This window comes from Thamnophis sirtalis, unplaced genomic scaffold (genome assembly GCF_051295495.1).
Source record: "Thamnophis sirtalis isolate CommonGarterSnake01/CBP01778 unplaced genomic scaffold, rThaSir2_p1.2 scaffold_13, whole genome shotgun sequence".
In the NCBI taxonomy this organism is placed as follows: Eukaryota; Metazoa; Chordata; class Lepidosauria; order Squamata; family Natricidae; genus Thamnophis; species Thamnophis sirtalis.
In genome coordinates this window covers 10,117,414-10,134,080 of record NW_028261393.1, presented here as the reverse complement: position 1 = coordinate 10,134,080, position 16,667 = coordinate 10,117,414, and the positions used below count along the sequence as shown (strand labels likewise).

General features: G+C 42.9%; 2 protein-coding genes and 1 long non-coding RNA gene across 3 annotated transcripts; 2 read left to right on the top strand and 1 right to left on the bottom strand.

The window, feature by feature from the left end:
• Positions 1-1,032: 1,032 nt before the first annotated feature.
• LOC148043033 (uncharacterized) lies at positions 1,033-1,911 on the top strand. Its single transcript, XR_015698354.1, has 2 exons — positions 1,033-1,146; positions 1,496-1,911. It is a non-coding gene; the product is annotated as an uncharacterized LOC148043033 (long non-coding RNA).
• LOC106547561 (snake venom serine protease) lies at positions 1,759-9,586 on the bottom strand. Its single transcript, XM_087727762.1, has 5 exons — positions 9,294-9,586; positions 6,200-6,350; positions 4,283-4,542; positions 2,823-2,956; positions 1,759-2,150 (listed from the first exon to the last, which is right to left on the bottom strand). The coding sequence occupies exons 1-5, from the start codon at positions 9,343-9,345 to the stop codon at positions 1,968-1,970; spliced, it is 780 nt and encodes a 259-aa protein (XP_087583888.1). The 5' UTR covers positions 9,346-9,586; the 3' UTR covers positions 1,759-1,967.
• A 2,521-nt stretch (positions 9,587-12,107) lies between these two features.
• Positions 12,108-16,580, top strand: COX6B1 (cytochrome c oxidase subunit 6B1). The gene is made up of 4 exons (XM_014064795.2): positions 12,108-12,242; positions 14,698-14,815; positions 15,859-15,959; positions 16,348-16,580. Exons 2-4 carry the CDS (start codon positions 14,710-14,712, stop codon positions 16,399-16,401), a joined length of 261 nt encoding a protein of 86 aa, XP_013920270.1. The 5' UTR covers positions 12,108-12,242; positions 14,698-14,709; the 3' UTR covers positions 16,402-16,580.
• The last annotated feature ends 87 nt before the right edge of the window (positions 16,581-16,667 follow it).

The window sequence follows — 16,667 nt, the reverse complement described above, 5'->3', positions numbered from 1 at the left end:
TGTGTGGTGTGGAAAAACAACTCTGTATTATTAGGGCAGAGTTAGACTAAGAGGGAAGCCCGGTTCTAAATCATAGCAAAACCAAATGTAGCTCCGTTGAGGTTATGTAAAAATCTGATCTCTGCCATTGCATCCATAAATGATAGGAGTAAGTCTCAATTGGTTTTTACGGTACACATCATTGTAGGAAATTATCACCCAGACCTCTCCCAGAAAAAAATGAAATATCCTAGGAAATATTGAAAAGGCAGAATATTTCTCTGGATGTGAAAAGAAAGAAACATGTTTTAAAAGACAGAATAGCTTCCTGTAGCTTCCTGCCCATCCCCACTTTGTCAGTGGGCCATTAAGAAGGCCAAGCTAGTCCCTTTACATAATAAAGACTTCTCCACTTCAGCTCTGGGGAGGATGGGATTAAAGCATGATAATATTGGAATTTTATCCAACTCACCACATGTCATCTGAGAACTCAACCAAACCTGGACTCAAAGCACAGCCTAGAGAGTTGCCCCTGCATGGCTCCATGGGAGTCTGGCAACCAATCAGAACACAAGCTCAAGATCAAAGGCCAAAGAGGGCATAAAACGAGGGACTCAGCATCTCAGTCTGTCTTTCTCTTCTTCTCCACCAACATTGAAGCATGTGATCACCTTTTCTGTTCAGGACTCAAGCCATGTGACCCTGTCCACCAATAAACCATCTTTCCAAGCAGCCTCCATGTCTCCAGTGTCTTTTTCCCCACTTGGAGCCGAACCCAGAAGGACATTTCTTTCATCAACATTGAATCAGACTATTAAACAGGTTGGTGATGGTTACCTGCCCTACATGAACCCAAGCAATTGTGAGCTTCATTGCCATTTTTCAGATTTTTTTGTTTTTTTTTCAGTTTCCCACTCTGGTAGTATCCTATCCACGTACTACCCAGTGAAGACTTTTTTCAGCTTTTAAGCCTAGTTGGTCAAACACTGTCATTTGCCAGGCCACTCCTTTACTAAGAGTGTTAAAACTGAAGGGTCAGAAAACAAGTGAGAGACAATTTATAAGATTTTATTAGGGTTGATACTTGAGAATTTACATGAAAACATGATTCTGAAAAGATTCTATTTTGTGGTTGGGAAGTAGGGATTATTCTGGGATCCTTTTTAGGCATGACCCGTCAAAAGCGCGAACATCATAAGCGCGCCGACAACACTGCGGCGCTAAAACTGCGATTTCAACAGCGCGCCGACAACAGCGCGCCGACAACAGCGCGCCGACAACAGCGCGATTTCATTTAAGGTAAGATTTACAGTTAGGTTAGGGTTAGGTTTAGGGTTAGGTTGAGGGTTAGGTTGAGGGTTAGGTTGAGGGTTACGTTACAGCGCGCTTTTGTTGGCGCGCTTTAGGGCTAATTCGTTGCTAATTCGTTGCGCGGTTTTGTCACCGCGCTTTAGACACCGTGGTTTAGTCAGGCGCGCTTTTGTTGTGCGCGCATTTGTGGTGGAACCCTTTTTAGGCAACAATGGGATTCGAGTATATATGGATATGTTCATGACTCCATATGAGTGTATTATAAATGTCGCAGAAGTACCAATAGAAGACAATATTCTAGCACTGATGATGTTACCTAGCTGGGTAATGAAACGTCTGCAAGAAAACTAGCATCAAGGACCCCACTGTCCCAGAAGCAGACAGAAATTGAAAGATGTTTAGAGATTAAAATGTTTGGAAAGGTCATTTTAGAGTCAGAAAATTTTGCACCTCACCCTAAAACAGGCCTCCATTTTACTGAGATTATTTTATTCCGATATTTAATTGGGACATGATTCCTGCAGCACTATTTTGAGTATTTCTTACTCCAAAGGCAGCCTCATTGAGTCTAGAAAAAGCTCACTGCCTGGGAATATTTTTCCAAAATAGTTGGATACGATTGGGGGGATATAGAAGAGATGTACTAATACATAACATTTTCTCCTTTTAAATCTTTTTCAAAAGATGTCATTGGGGCAAATCACGTTTGTATTTCCTGCAATAATGTCCTGGATCCATTCAAGATAATCGAAGACCTTGGTGTAGACGCCAGGCTCAAAAGGTTGGGCACAAGGAAAGTGCCCCCAAGATACAATGCCCTGGATTTGCCCATCACAGATGAGGGGTCCTCCAGAATCACCCTGTTAAGAAAAATCAAACATGGAACATCACATTAAAGGTAAAGATTCTTGCACATATGATCCCAACTCTAGGGGGTGGTGCTCATCTCTGTTTCAAAGCTGAAGAGCCAGTGCTGTCTGAAGACATCCCCGTGGTCATGTGGAGGGCATGACTAAATGCCAAAGGCGCATGGGACGTTGTTACCTTCTCAACAAAGGTGGTTCCTATTTTTCTACTTGCATTTTACTTGCTTTCGAATTGCTAGGTTGGCAGAAGCTGGGACAAGTCACGGGAGCACTGGGGATTCGAAGCGCTGAAATGCCAACCTTTCTGATCAACAAGCTCAGTGTCTTAGCCACTGAGCCAGCACGTCCCTTCCCATCTGTGAATGGGAAGTGGAGTAAACGGTTCCTTCTTCCATCGTCCATTTCTATATAAGGTCAAATGTTTCACTTCGGTGTTCCCCAATCCAGGATCCTTGTGCAATTTAACTCCTAGAGTTTCCTCCACCAGCATCACCACCACTATTGAGTAGTCTGGTAATCCAGACACCTAGAAGGCACTGGAGTTCGAAAAAGCTGTAACATGGTATGTATGTTTCTACAAGATCCCTTCAAGACTGGACCTCTTATCATAGCTTTGAAAACTGGCATCGTATCTTTAGAAGTCTGTCTTTGAAGGGATCATCTTACCTTACATGAATCTTTGTCTCCTTCCAGTTCACCTGCACACAATATGTTGCCTGACAACCATGGGTAAGCTGCTTCACACACCTCATTATGGAGTATGTTAATGTTAACACAATGAGGGACTTCGGGAAAAGTCACTGAAAAAATAAAAAAATAGGCAAAGTTACATAGTTCCACCTTCCACAATTTACCACCTCAATACATAGAGCTATAATCCCCATTGTGTCCAACCAATAGAGCTTATCTCACTGCCTGGGAGTAGGAAGTATTGTCTTTCAAAGTTGCCCAAAGGTGTGACCTGACAAAAGCGCACAGGACAAAAGCGCGCCAACAAAACCGTGTCGCTAAAACCGTGACGTCATCAACGCTCCGACAACAGCGCGTCGACAACAGCGCATCGACAGAAGGGCAATTTACAACAGCGTGTCGACAGAAGGGCAATTTAAGTTAAGGTAAGGGTTAGGGTTAGGTTTAGGGTTAGGTTTAGGGTTGGGTTTAGGGTTAGGGTTAGGGTTAGGGTTAGGGTTAGGGTTAGGGTTAGGGTTAGGGTTGGGTTAGGGTTAGGTTTACGTTTAGGGTTAGCGTTATGTTTAGGGTTAGCGTTACGTTTAGGGTTAGGGTTAGGGTTAGGGTTAGCGTTAGGGTTAGCGTTAGGGTTAGTGTTAGGTTTAGGTTTAGGATTAGGTTTACAGCGACCTTCTGTTGGTGCGCTGTTGTCGGCGCGATTCAGCGCTCATTCGTCGGCGCGGTTCAGAACTCGCGGTTTTGTCACTGCAGTTTAGTTGGGCGCCGACCAAAGGGACTCCTGAGAAAAATAGATTTGGTTAAATGTTTGCAAAGGATGTTTTTTGTCAAGATATTCATAGGTTTTAAATCAGGTGATGGGCATTTGAAGGCTTCTCAAATTGTGGGTGTGGAACTAATGAAGAAATGGAATCTTAGGGAACTCCATTGCCCATCCACATTCCAATCTCTTCATGGGTATCATCAGACATAGTGGGGACCTTAACCCTGGTGGATAGCAATGGCACTTAGACTTATATACTGCTTCATAGTGCTTTTCAGCCCTCTCTAAGTGGTTTACAGAGTCAGCCTATAGCCCCCAACCATCTAGGTCCTCATTTTACCCACGTGGGAAGAATGGAAGGCTGAGTCAACCTTGAGCTGGTGAGATTTGAACTGCCGAATGGCAGCTAGCAGTCAGCTGAAGTAGCCTGCAGTACTGCACTCTAACTACTGTGCCACCATATCTCATGTGATGTTTGATGCTTGATGTGACATCAATAGCTTTGTCTGAGAGTATAGATCAGTGTTTCTCAACCTTGGCAACTTGAAGATGTCCGGACTTCAACTCCTAGAATTCTCCAGCCAGCATTTGCTGGCTGGGGAATTCTGGGAGTTGAAGTCCGGACATCTTCAAGTTGCCAAGGTTGAGAAACACTGGTATAGATGGAGATCCTTACCTTCAGGAGATGTGATTGTGCCCCAGCCCATAACACGGCAAACTGAATCCACCCGGGGAGGGTTGGAGGGCAAGCTGAGAGGCGCGATGTGTTCACTAATGTTAACAGAACTGTTCAGCCTGATCAACATGATATCCTGGCTCCATTGGGTACAGTAATTGGTATTGAGACAACACAACTTCTCCTTCGGGACTCTTATCTGCTCATCCTTATTGTGTACATGTATGTTATGCACACCAAGCTTTATCTTGATATTTTCCCTACAAGAAAAACAACAAGAAGTTAAGGAGTCACTTAAAGTAAACCCTAGATGACGTGGGATGGTCCTTGACCTCATTTTGGTCTTCAAACAGAATCATTAGTGCCAAACAAGAAAGGGCCATAACCAGTGGTGGGTTTCAAAAATTTTTGGAACCTACTCTGTGGGTGTGGCCTCCTTTGTGGGAGTGGCTTGCCAGTCATGTGACGTGGTGGGAGTGGCTTGCCGGCCATGTGTTCTCTCTCTCTCTCTCTCTCTCTCTCTCTCTCTCTCCTTCCTTTTGTCTCTCTGTTCTTTTTTCTTTTTTCTTTCATCTCTCATTCTTTTTCTTTCTTTTTTCTTTTTTTCTTTATTTATTTCTTCCTTTCTTTCTCTTTCTCTCTCTCTCTGTGTCAGTCTGTGTGTGTGTGGGGGGGGGCAGTGGTGGGTTTCAAAAAAATTTGGAACCTCTTCTGTAGGTGTGGCCTGCTTTCCGGGTCCATTGGTGGAACCTCTTCTAACTGGTTCGGTAGATTTGACGAACTGGTTCTACCGAATAGGTGCAAACTGGTAGGAACCCACCTCTGGCCGTAACCCACCTTCTCCAATTGTGTTTTGGGGGGGGGGAAACTTGCCTGAAACTTGGAAGAGTTACAGTCAATCCATGCTGACAAGACTGAATTAGATGTCGTAGAGGCCTGAGTTCACCCAAGAAATGTATTCAGGTGATTGCCTAAGTTATTTCCATTGTTTATGCAAAATCTTGAAGCGTAAACTGAGCTGTGTGCCTTTTAGCACTAAGCAAGCTCAGCGTGAAGTATAAATTAATCTCTTTCCGGACTTGGATGTGCATTGAGTGAATGTGGCATGTATAAACTATAGATGATTGTGTTAAAGGGTTGAGATAGAACCCATGTGATTTTGCTACTACTGCTATGATTTTTGTATTGCACACATCCTCTCTCAACCCAAACTATCTCAAAGGATTGTGCGATAGATAAAGATGAATGCAAGATCTGGATAGTGCCCACTCTGCTCTTGGTTTGAATGGCTGTGAAGACATGGTGCTTCGCCCAGGTCTTTGACAAGGGAGAGAGAAGCCCCTCACTTCATCATGGTTTTTTTTTAAAATGTTTATGCTTTCTTAATTTTTTTTCTTTTGAAATTTATTTTTGAATTGCAAACCCCCAGAGTCAGGCAGCATGTCCTTTATATATTCTGGTAGGTTGCACAGTCAGTCGGATATTTAGACTGGATTTTCCATTTTTATCCACCTGTCGAGTCCTTCCCAAGGACATGGGGTAGGTAAATGTTGTACTTCCGTGGCATTAATGGGATTGTCACAGTATGTAAGCTGTTCCAAGTAAAGCTGCCTTTTGCAATTGACTGTGTTGATTTTGTCAATGCCGATGGTGTTCAGGTAGTGTTCCTGATATTGTTGTGCTTGTTGTTATTATACCCCAGAAAAAAAAGGGAAATATATAAATACTATGGTGAAGAAGGACATTCTAAATATAAGCAGCATTGCTCAAGATATGATTGTGAAGAGCAGGAGCAGCAGAAGACTCATGCAAAATGCACAGAGAAGTCACTAAAATTAGCAGAAACATTATTTTTTTAAAATCTGGATATCTAAGCACGATCTCCCGCAACCCTTCCACATTCTGTCATGCTCTCACCTGTTGCAGTGGGCAGCGGTGAGCACCCACTCATGGTTGAGCAAGGTCCCAGAGCAGAAAGACCCTGCGGAGTTATACAAGAGTACAAGGGAACGATGTTCATTTTCGTTGCATTCATAACCTCCAATGATCCGATCAAGTGGGGTTGTTGCTGCAAAGAAACCAAGAAAGTTTTGGCTGTGGCGTCGAAGAGAATTGCTTTTATTAGTCGTGTTTTTATCAGTACACTAATTTTGGAGATGCACAGAAGACCGTGAGCCGCCCACCCTTCAATGCAGTTGAATAAAACTGGTTTATTTATTATGGATTATTTGCAAATTGTATACATGACTATGCCCATGTAGGTAGGTGTGTGTATGTGTGTATGTATCAGTGGTGGGATTCAGCCAGTTCGCACCTATTTGGGGGAACCGGTTGGTAACTTTCTAAGCAGTTTGGAGAACCGGTTGTTGGAAGAAATCTCCTTTTATTTTTCCCCACTTTACAGGGCTAATCCTGTAAGGAAGTCAGGAAGGAAACATTCTGGTGATGTCCCTAGCCTAGCTTTTATTGCCCTGCTTACAGAAACTGCCTCTCCGGTTAACCCTTATTACATTATAACAGCTAAGGCGAAGTGCCCATTGACCTGAGTGACATTGACTTGGCCACACCTACCCAGTCACAAGACCACCAAGCCACGTCTACCCAGCTGGTCATTAGGGCAGAGAGGACTGGTTGTTAAATTATTTGAATCCCACCACTGGTATGTATGTATGTATATATGTTGTGCATCCATGGCTCTTCCTATAGGCATGTATATCAGTCAATCAGAATAGAGCTAGAAGGGAATTTCTAGGTCTTCTAATTTGTTCAAGCAGGAAACCCTATGCCATTTCAGACAGCTGGCTGTCCAGTCTCTTCTTAAAAACCTCCAGTGATGGAGCACCCACAACTTCTGGTAGCAAGCTGTTCCACTGGTTAATTGTCCTCATTGTTAGGAAACTTCTCCTTGATGCCAAATTGCTTCTCTCCTTGATTATTTTCCATCCATTGTTTCTTGTTCTGCCTTCTGGTGCTTTGGAAAATAAATTCACCCCCTTTGTGGCAGCCCTCCAAACACTGGAACATTGCTATCATCTTTCCCTTAGTCCTTCTTTTCTCTACTTTGGCCAAACGCAATTCCTGCAACCGTTCTTCATATTATTATTTTTGTTTCCAGGCTCATATAATCATCTTAGATGCTCTTCTGTACAGTTTTTCAAAAGTCTCAACATCTTCTTTTGTAATGTGGTGACCAAAATTGGATACAGTATTCCAGGTGTGGTCTTACTAAGGATTTATAAAGCGGTACATGTGTGTGCATGTGTGTGTGTGTATTTGTGTATGTGTATTCAACACAGAAACATTTATGAAAGCAAAAATTCATTAAATAATAAACAGATTCTAGCTCATCCCACTCTAAAATATGATCTGTCCAGGACATTAATACTTAATACGTCAGTGAAGCAGGCTCGGCTTTGTGAGGGGTGCTAAGATTTGGGGGTAGAAGACTTCCAAGACAGGGGAGATGACTTATTCAATATGGAAGTGAAAAAGGCATTTTTATCATGCGCGGCGTTCTAATCCCAGGATCAAATAGCTATTTAAAACAGTGTTTTGCTGCTGGAAGTATAGAAGCTCCTTAGAGCACCTTATAAACAGCAATATCAATGAGCTTATTGTACTTTGAACCAGTTAAACCAGTGTTTCTCAACCATGGCCACTTGAAGATGTATGGACTTCAATTCCTACAATTCCCCAGACAGAATGGTGACTTTTGGGAATTGAACTCCACACATCTTCAAGCTGCAAGACAAAGGCCATAATCTGTAAACTTGCAGAAGCAAAGCTGGAGATAGATGCTCAATGAAGATGTCCCTTTCCTTGCTCTCCCCGCACATTGGGGAACTAGTTATTAATACATGGCTATATCTGAGTCTCCCTTTGCAGGTCTACTTTCCAGGACATTTCTGCATACCAGTTAGGGTGCTTGTACTGGAGCCAGAAACTGGGACCATCTTGGTCAAAATCAGAACATATGGTAAACATAATAAGTCCTGGGTTTCAGATTACCATCCAAGAGAAATTAAGTACAAACAAAAAGGGACATTTGATTTTCAAGCTTCGGTTCTAAAAATTACTCTTCTCCGCAACTCCAATTATGCTGGAAAAAAGGTTAAATAGCATGATTCTACCACTCTGATGACTGAAATCATGGTCAGCTGATCTTATCAAAAGTTTTGGCATATTTTGCTATGCTTCTTTGCTGCTCAAGAATTTAAAGGTATCACCGGCAATCAGATTATGCTAATCAGTTGAAATTAAAAAAATATATAGTTCAGATTAGCTTCTAAAAAGGATGGGCTTTTAAAAGCATTTGGTCCAGAGGCTGACCTTGCTGAAATGCATTGCTAAGCAAAAATAAATAAATAAAAATATTAAAAAATTAAGGTGGCTTCATTGGGTGGCCGAATAAGAATAGTAGCAGAGAAAGGGGGGAAGAGTTTGATGAAAAAATTGAATTTAATCTATACATTTGGATGGGAAGTAGATAACATTTGGATTTAGTTCACTAAAAATAGTTTGAGCCGACACTGATGGCAATAAAATCCCTACATGCAAATCTCACAGGATAGGAGTTAGGTTAATTGCAACAGATTTGTTTTACCAGTTTGGACAAAAAATTAATGGCCATTTCATAAACCATTTTTAAAAGACTAAAAATCCCTCCCCAACATTTTTCTTAAGGTATTTTATAATATGTTATCTTCCTCTATTGAAGTCAGTTTCCAAATAAATAGAAACACGAAAGGAAGCTGACTGTACTTGTGATTATATATTTTTAATTGGCTAGTGCTGCTGATATGAATCAAATATGTCAATTGATATCATCCTTATACATACAGCAATGGTCTTCTCCATTTGCACCAACTGGGACCTCTCCCCCCACTCTCTACCTGTAACCTGCTTGTACATCTAGAGTTAATAATTTCATGCAGGTTTTTTACTCATGTAACTGGAGGTTGTTTAAACCAAAAAAGACACTGTCTTAAAGCTCCGTTGTCTAGTCTCTTACCGTAAGAAAGGCATATCATCAGAAGGTTTGCTAGCACTCCGATCAGTGCCATAGTTTCGACTCTGCGTGGCAAACTGTTTGCAGGGACTTTAGAAATAGGAAACAATTTTGGCAAGAGTGCACAGTTCAAAATATTTGATTAAGCACATTGTTCTTTTGTATTCCAAGGCCGAGGCACAGATGTGAGAAAATACCATTGTCTCACCCTTGTGTAACTTGGCTCTATATCAGTCAAACTCAAGGTCCGGGGGTTGGATCCTGCCCATGGGGTGCTTAGATCTTGCCCGCGGGGCTGCCCTGGAAAGAGCAAATGACCGGCCCGCGGTGCCCCTGCCAGGAAAATGGAGCTCGGGAGGAGCACAGCAAAACTCCGTTTTTGCTGGAAGAGAATTGCAGGAGGCCGTTGCAGCGGAAAACGAATCACATGAGCCCATTTTTGCTGGCAGAACACTCGGCCATGCCCATTCTGGCCCCACAAAGTCAAGCACAATCCTGATGTGGCCCTCAATGAAATTGAGTTTGACACCCCTGCTCTATATCGTGCAGCCCGAGGCATGAAAGAACACTGATAACAAAATTGAATATGTATCTCAATAAAAAGAGACCCTTCTGGACAGCAGAAGCCCCAAAATGTGTTTAATGCTGTCTATGAGAGGTGTGGAATTCATTTCAGTTTTAGAAGAGAAGGAAAACATTTTGTTTTCTAACTGGAAATATTTTTAAGCCTGAAAAAGCCAGGGCAGTTAGACCATACAAAGGCAACCCACGCTCAGTTGATCAATTTATCTGTGTGGTGAAGAAAAATGACCGTTCCTCTATTATTAATAGTGGGGGAAACTGATACTAATCCAACAATTTTCAGTGTTGCGAGACTGGTTTGAAAACTCTCCCCATTTTCCATTCTAGGATCCAGTTTTGGAAAAATGGAGGTCAGAAAATCTGGCTACGTACAAGACTGGATGGACATTCTCTATAGTTGCAATTTGTTTGAATTTGACTGAGTTAAAATTAGCATTAACCTTTAAATGTCATAACCGCCAGATGCCTGGACTTCATCTCCTAGGATTTCTCAGCCAGGATGGCAATTGTGGACAATTGTGGAAGTTGAATTCTATATAACCGGGAAAGGGTACCCAGCAGTGGTGGGTTCCGGATCCCGTTCCAACCGGTATGGTTGGAACGGGCCCGGCAGTGTTCACATGGATGCGCGCAGCGTGCGCATGCATCTTAGTGCCTCCACGACTCTCCAGCTGCTCAGTGGAGCGTTGCGCAGGTCTGTATGCGCCATGTGCATGCGCGGAAGTGCCGAAGATTTAAAAGACCGGTAAGGAACTCTGGCGGCCAGGTGGGCCCTTCAGAGCACCATACCGGAACGGTACCCAGTGCTCCGGGCAGGCTCCGGTACACCCGTACACCCGTACACCTGCAACCCACCACTGGTACCCAGCTATGGTTGGATATCGTACATGGTATTAGACTGGGTTATTTAAATGACTGCTTCTCCCTGTCATTGTCTGTCGGATGAGGAGATGCTTGGCATTAGGGAATCCCACCTGGCATGACCCAAGAACAAAGATGTTTCTCTCATGGGTAACCCCGCCCATCCCAAGGTTAAATTAGCCCTAACCCTTGTGGCATTTTACAAGGCCTTAAAATGGGGGGTCTACAACCCTTAGTCCGTGTATAGGCACTGGACCACGGCATGCCAGAAGCTGGGCCACGCAAACAAGCAAAGGGATGTAGGAAGCACACACAAAACCACGTCCCCTCCGTCTGCGGAAAAACCTGGCTCCGTGGAACTGGTCTCTGATGCCCAAAATGTTGGGGGGCATTGCCTTAAAATGCATGGTTTTGTCACCAGGCTTTGAGGATTCAAATGCATGGTAGAGTTTGCACAGCAGCAGAATCAATTGCTACTGATGTCCCAGCTGCTCACTATAGTTCAGTGTTTCCCAACCTTGGCAACGGGAAGCAGTCCGGACTTCAACTCCCAGAATCCCCCAGCCAGCGAATGCTGGCTGGGGGATTCTGGGAGTTGAAGTCCGGATTGCTTCCCGTTGCCAAGGTTGGGAAACACTGCTATAGTTGAATGGTTTTTTAAAAAAATTTTGAATTGATGTTAGCCAACCAAAGTCATGGTTTTGAAGTGGATGGCCATATTCATTGAAATACATTAATTGATATGATTAAACAGACCGTAGCCTAGCCCAGGGATGTGGAATCGTCCCCCTCTCAAAGAGTTTTACACTCTTTGTCAGAATTTGGGAGGGGGGGGGGAAGATTCGTGTAGATTGTTGTAGTGAAGTTTAATTAAAATGAGTAAACTTTAATTGCTGTAGGAAACTTTTTAAAAATAGAAATGCAATGAAGGTTAGGAAGAAAAAAATTCTGCGTGCTGGAAACTACAGCAGCTGGGAGTTCCTTCTCTTTGCAAGGCTTCCACCATAGAAAATGGGTCAATTTAGTACCTAGGTTATATATGCAGTCTAGAACAGTGGTAGGGAACTATGGGCCTTTTATGGTCGGTGGACTTCAACTCCCAGAGGTCCTGAGCCAACATGGCTTGATCAGGAATTCTGGGAGTTGAAGTCCACAAGTCATAAAGGGACCATAGTTCCCCACCTCTGCCTTAGAACCTGTGTCTTCCAGATTAAAATGGCTGGCTCAGGGATTCTGGGAGTTGAAGTCCACAAGTCATAAAGAGGGCCATACAGTAGTTCCCTCACATCTGCTGTGGAGGGGGCTGCATTTTGAGGTTTTGGCGCCAGGGCCGCCCTCAGCTGGCCACGTGAGAGATCCCGCTAAAACGAGGGGCGGAGCTAGAGCGTCCTTGCGTCCGTCCTTCCGGCGCTGCTCTAGCCTCCCCGTCGTTGGTTCCGGCGTCTTGGTGGCCTGTTGTGCAGGTGAAAGTCACTTTGAGGAAGCCGTTGTTTCATCGGCCTCGTTGAGGTGAGAAGCCGGGGACTCGCTCTCAGCCGAGCGGGGAGGAGGAGGAGGAGGAGCCCGGCTGCTCGGGGCTTCGCTTCGCCCTCGGAGGGGACCTGGGTTCCTCCGCGAGAAGGCCCGGTGCTGATCGCGCCTCCCCACCCCGAAGGGGAACCGCGCCCGTCCGGGGCTTTGTATCTCGGGCTGCATTGGCGTATCAGTTGGGGATGATGGGGGTTGGAGTCCAGTGCATGCGGTGGCAGCAACGAGGAGGAGGAGGCCGGGTCCTTCGGGAGCTTTGGACCCCAAACAGCCACAGTTCTGGTTTTGTCTCGGTTGATGGGGAAATGGGCACACTCTCTCACAAGTGGCATGCCATTTTTATTGTTTTCCTGTCTGCAGGCAAGATAAAAATAAAATAGCAGAGTTGGAAGGGACCTTGGAGGTCTTCTAGTCCAACCCCCTGCCTAGGCAAGAAACCCTATACCGTTTCAGACAGATGGCTGTCCAACATCTTCTTAAAGACTTCCAGTGTTGGGGCATTCACAACTTCTGGAGGCAAATTGTTCCACTGATTAATTGTTCTCACTGTCAGGAAATTTCTCCTCAGTTCTAAGTTGCTTCTCTCCTTGATTAGTTTCACCCATTGCTTCTTGTCCTGCCCTCAGGTGCTTTGGAGAATAGCTTGACTCCCTCTTCTTTGTGGCAGCCCCTGAGATATTGGAACACTGCTATCAAGTCTCCCCTAGTCCTTCTTTTCATTAAACAATTCCAGTAACTGTTCTTTAAATGTTTTAGCCTCCAATCCCCTAATTTGCACTGAACTAACAGAAAGAAAAGTTAAATACATAACCAGGGGTAAAAAAAATAATAATCCCTCATCTCAAAAAATTAATATCAATTGATGGAAAACCATGCATATATTTGTAACAAAAAGGCTTGGACATTTATCCAAAAAATCCTTGTTCTGAAATTTTCTTGTTCCTATGCTGAAAACAAAACAAAACAACCCCCTAATTTACAAATGCTTGCAGGCTCTAAAGCATTGCTACAAATATTGGATATTGGAACACTGCTATCATGTTTCCCCTAGTTCTTCTTTTCATTAAACTATGGTATTTTCATTAAATACCTTTGTACCTTTCATCCCCACCCAAAGGTAATCATTTTAGGAAATGATGTCTTCTATAATTTAAAGCAGAAGTCTTCAAACTTGGCAACTTTAAGACTTGTGGACTTCAACTCCAGCAGAGCTGGCTGGAGAATTCTGGGAATTGAAGTCCACAAGTCTTAAAGTTGTCAAGTTTGGGGACCCCTGATTTAAAGTGTCAAGGAAGTCTCTTGATAAAGAGACACAACTAGCAGTCTAATGAAAACCTACAATTGCTTTCTTCTTCCCATTGTTCAGTTGAAATATTTTAGGAGCTGCTTAGAAAGCATCACTTTGATAGATGCAGCTTTCTTCCAAACTGAACCTAATTGAACGTATAGATAAGCAAGATGTTTATTTAGTCATCTGTTCAAGGTTCAGACATTTAATTGTTTGTTAATCTGATTATCCTACTAGCCATTTTTTTTATCATTTTGGGCAGAAGCCAGCAAGTAGAACTGCAGAATAAAGTATCTGCTTCCAAATTCTTGACATGTGAGCATTCCAAGGCCTTATTTATGCCATTATATGTGTGTGTGTGTATACACACACATATATAAACCATATCTCCAGTCTCTTATCAGAAGGATTTTTAAAAAGGGAGAGGCATATTAATATATTAGATTAAAATAGGTGTTGGTCACTGATAAAGGTATCAAGGTTTTCTTCTATTTATCAGGAAGGAGTTCCAGACATATTTCTATAGCTGATGTGAACAGAAGATTTAATTTCTGGTTCACTGATCGCAGGAGGAATGGACTGTACCAGTAGTCTTTGACAGTCCTAACCAGGGAACTCAACTGTTTAAGCTGTCACTAAGTTCATTCTTGTAATCACAATCACAAATGTGCTAATGATTTTATTTAGCTTTCCTTTGTTTTACAGTGTCCAAAGAATACTATCCCAAAGAGCTGGGTGAGGCCAAAGGCTGAGAAAGGTTTCTAAAACGTGACTTGCCAAGCAAAAGGGTAGATTGTACAGCCCCTTCCCCCCCTTCCTTTGGAATGCTTACTCCAACTCCAACTTCTCACTAACTGACACAGTTAGTAAGGAGAGAATTAATGTTCATATTTACATTTACATATTTACATTCATTGAAGAGGAAGGGATCACTAGACAGTAAGAAGGTGTACAATTGGGAGTAGACATTGATTCATAACCAGGATTCTACTTAGAATAAAATATCTATGAGAATCCAATATCAAATGCTTTGGGGGATAAAATTGCCATAGGGAAAACTTGATCTTTTTCCTAGGGAAACGTCTTCTAATAGTTGACATTTTGAAGCACCAGGATATATCAATTTCCTAATTTTACATCTATTTTCAGAAAAAAAAAAGGATGTCTGAAGCCATAAGACGCAACATAGAGAACTACAAAACTGCTCCGTTTGACAGTAGGTTCCCCAATCAAAATCAAACACGAGGCTGCTGGCAGAACTACCTTGGTTAGTATAATTGATGCATGTGAATGCGTTTCTGCGTCAGGGATCAGAAAAAAAGACATCATATTATTCTGAAATCTTTATAAAAAGTCATATTTTTCTCTATTGAAGTAAAAATAATGCATTATTTATGGAAATAATGTATTATTTACGGAAAGTTTAAGCATAAAAATGATATTGCTGCCTCTTCCTCCTATATTTAAAAAACACTAGTTACATGACGAAGAATAATTTCCTTGGCTATAACGAATTGTTTTTTTAGTGTTTAACACAACACATTTTCTTTTTTCTCTGCCATTTTTCTTGTGAACATTTTTGACTTGGGTTATAGTTACTATCCTGATAGCGTTAAAAAACCCCACCTCCTCAGCCTTGTGAAAAACACTCTGTTTATCTTGCATATCAGAGTCGCTCCAGTAGTGAGATCAAGTGCCCATGGGGTGCTTAGATTTGGCCCGTGGGACCACCCTGGAAACAGCAAAGGACCTGCCCACGGTTGCCACTGAAAACGGAGCTCGGAAGGGCTGCAGCCGGTCCTCCTGAGCTCCATTTTCGCTGGCAGAGGGTTGCAGGAGGCTGTCGCACTCGAAAACGGAGCTCAGGAGCCCATTTTCACTGGCAGAGTGCTCGGACCACCACAGGCGCCCCTGACATGAGTGACGTTGAGCTGGCCACACCCACCCCAGCTCCCCAAGGTCAAAAACAACCCTGATGTTGACCTCAAGGAAATAGACTTTGACACCCCTGGTATAACACAATATTGAATCCCCACTAACTTTTGCCGTAGCAACAACTGATTGGAGATTGAGAAAACACTAGGTTTGATTATGTATCATCATCATCATTATCATCATTATATATATTTGGATATGTTGGAGGGTGGAATGGTGGGTACAGCAAGGTTTTTTTATTTTGGAGATCCAGGTGTTGGACAATACACAGACTTGTAGATTCTTCAGGCTTATACACGATTCTCTTTTGGGTTAGAGATTAGATGCATTTTGCTCCGTCATTGGCTTGAAATGTTTTTTCTCCCCTCCTGGCAGATTTCCATCGCTGTGAGAAAGCCATGAATGCCAAAGGCAGTGATCCCTATGTCTGCCAGTGGTATAAAAAAGTATACTCATCCCTGTGCCCTTCTTTTTGGGTAAGTAAATTATATAAGTCTGGCTAAAGCATTTTTGTACAAGAAACTAGTTGGAGACTAAGGAAGGCATTCAGTTAAAGATCTCTTCCGCTTCCGTGGTACAGCCATGAAGGGTCAGGCAATCTGATGGCCCAAATACTTCGGAATAAAACTCTAGAATCCCTGGCCATTAATCGTGGGTGTTGTAGTTCCAGTACATCTGGGAAAACACTTGATTACATCTCCTCGATTTGCATGCCATAAAAAAAAAAAACTCCATTCAGAATTGTATTCAAAATACTTCTTATCCCTCTCCTTCAGGACACAATTGAGAAGTGCGTGGAAGAGTTAATGACGTAACTCTTAATTGAGAAACAGTGATCCAAAGTAATGTCTTGGTCTTTTACAGGTTGACAGCTGGGATGAATGTCGGGAAAATGGCAGTTTTCCGGGCAAAATCTGAGGGGTCTTTTTGACTGCCAGTAGCTCCCCTACTCAGGAAGTTGTGCTGCTGAGTCCTTTCCGTGTGGTGCATCTGAAGGATTGTCTGAAATGGCTCTTGTCTGCTTGAGCACCTGAATCATTTAATAGTACAAAATCTTGGATATTACCCGTTCTAATAAAATGCATAATACCCATGCCTATGTTTGTCCTGCTGACTCTGTTAATGACTCATGAATATATGCTACCACGTGCCTTATCTATGGTAACGTTCTCAAAAGAATGGGA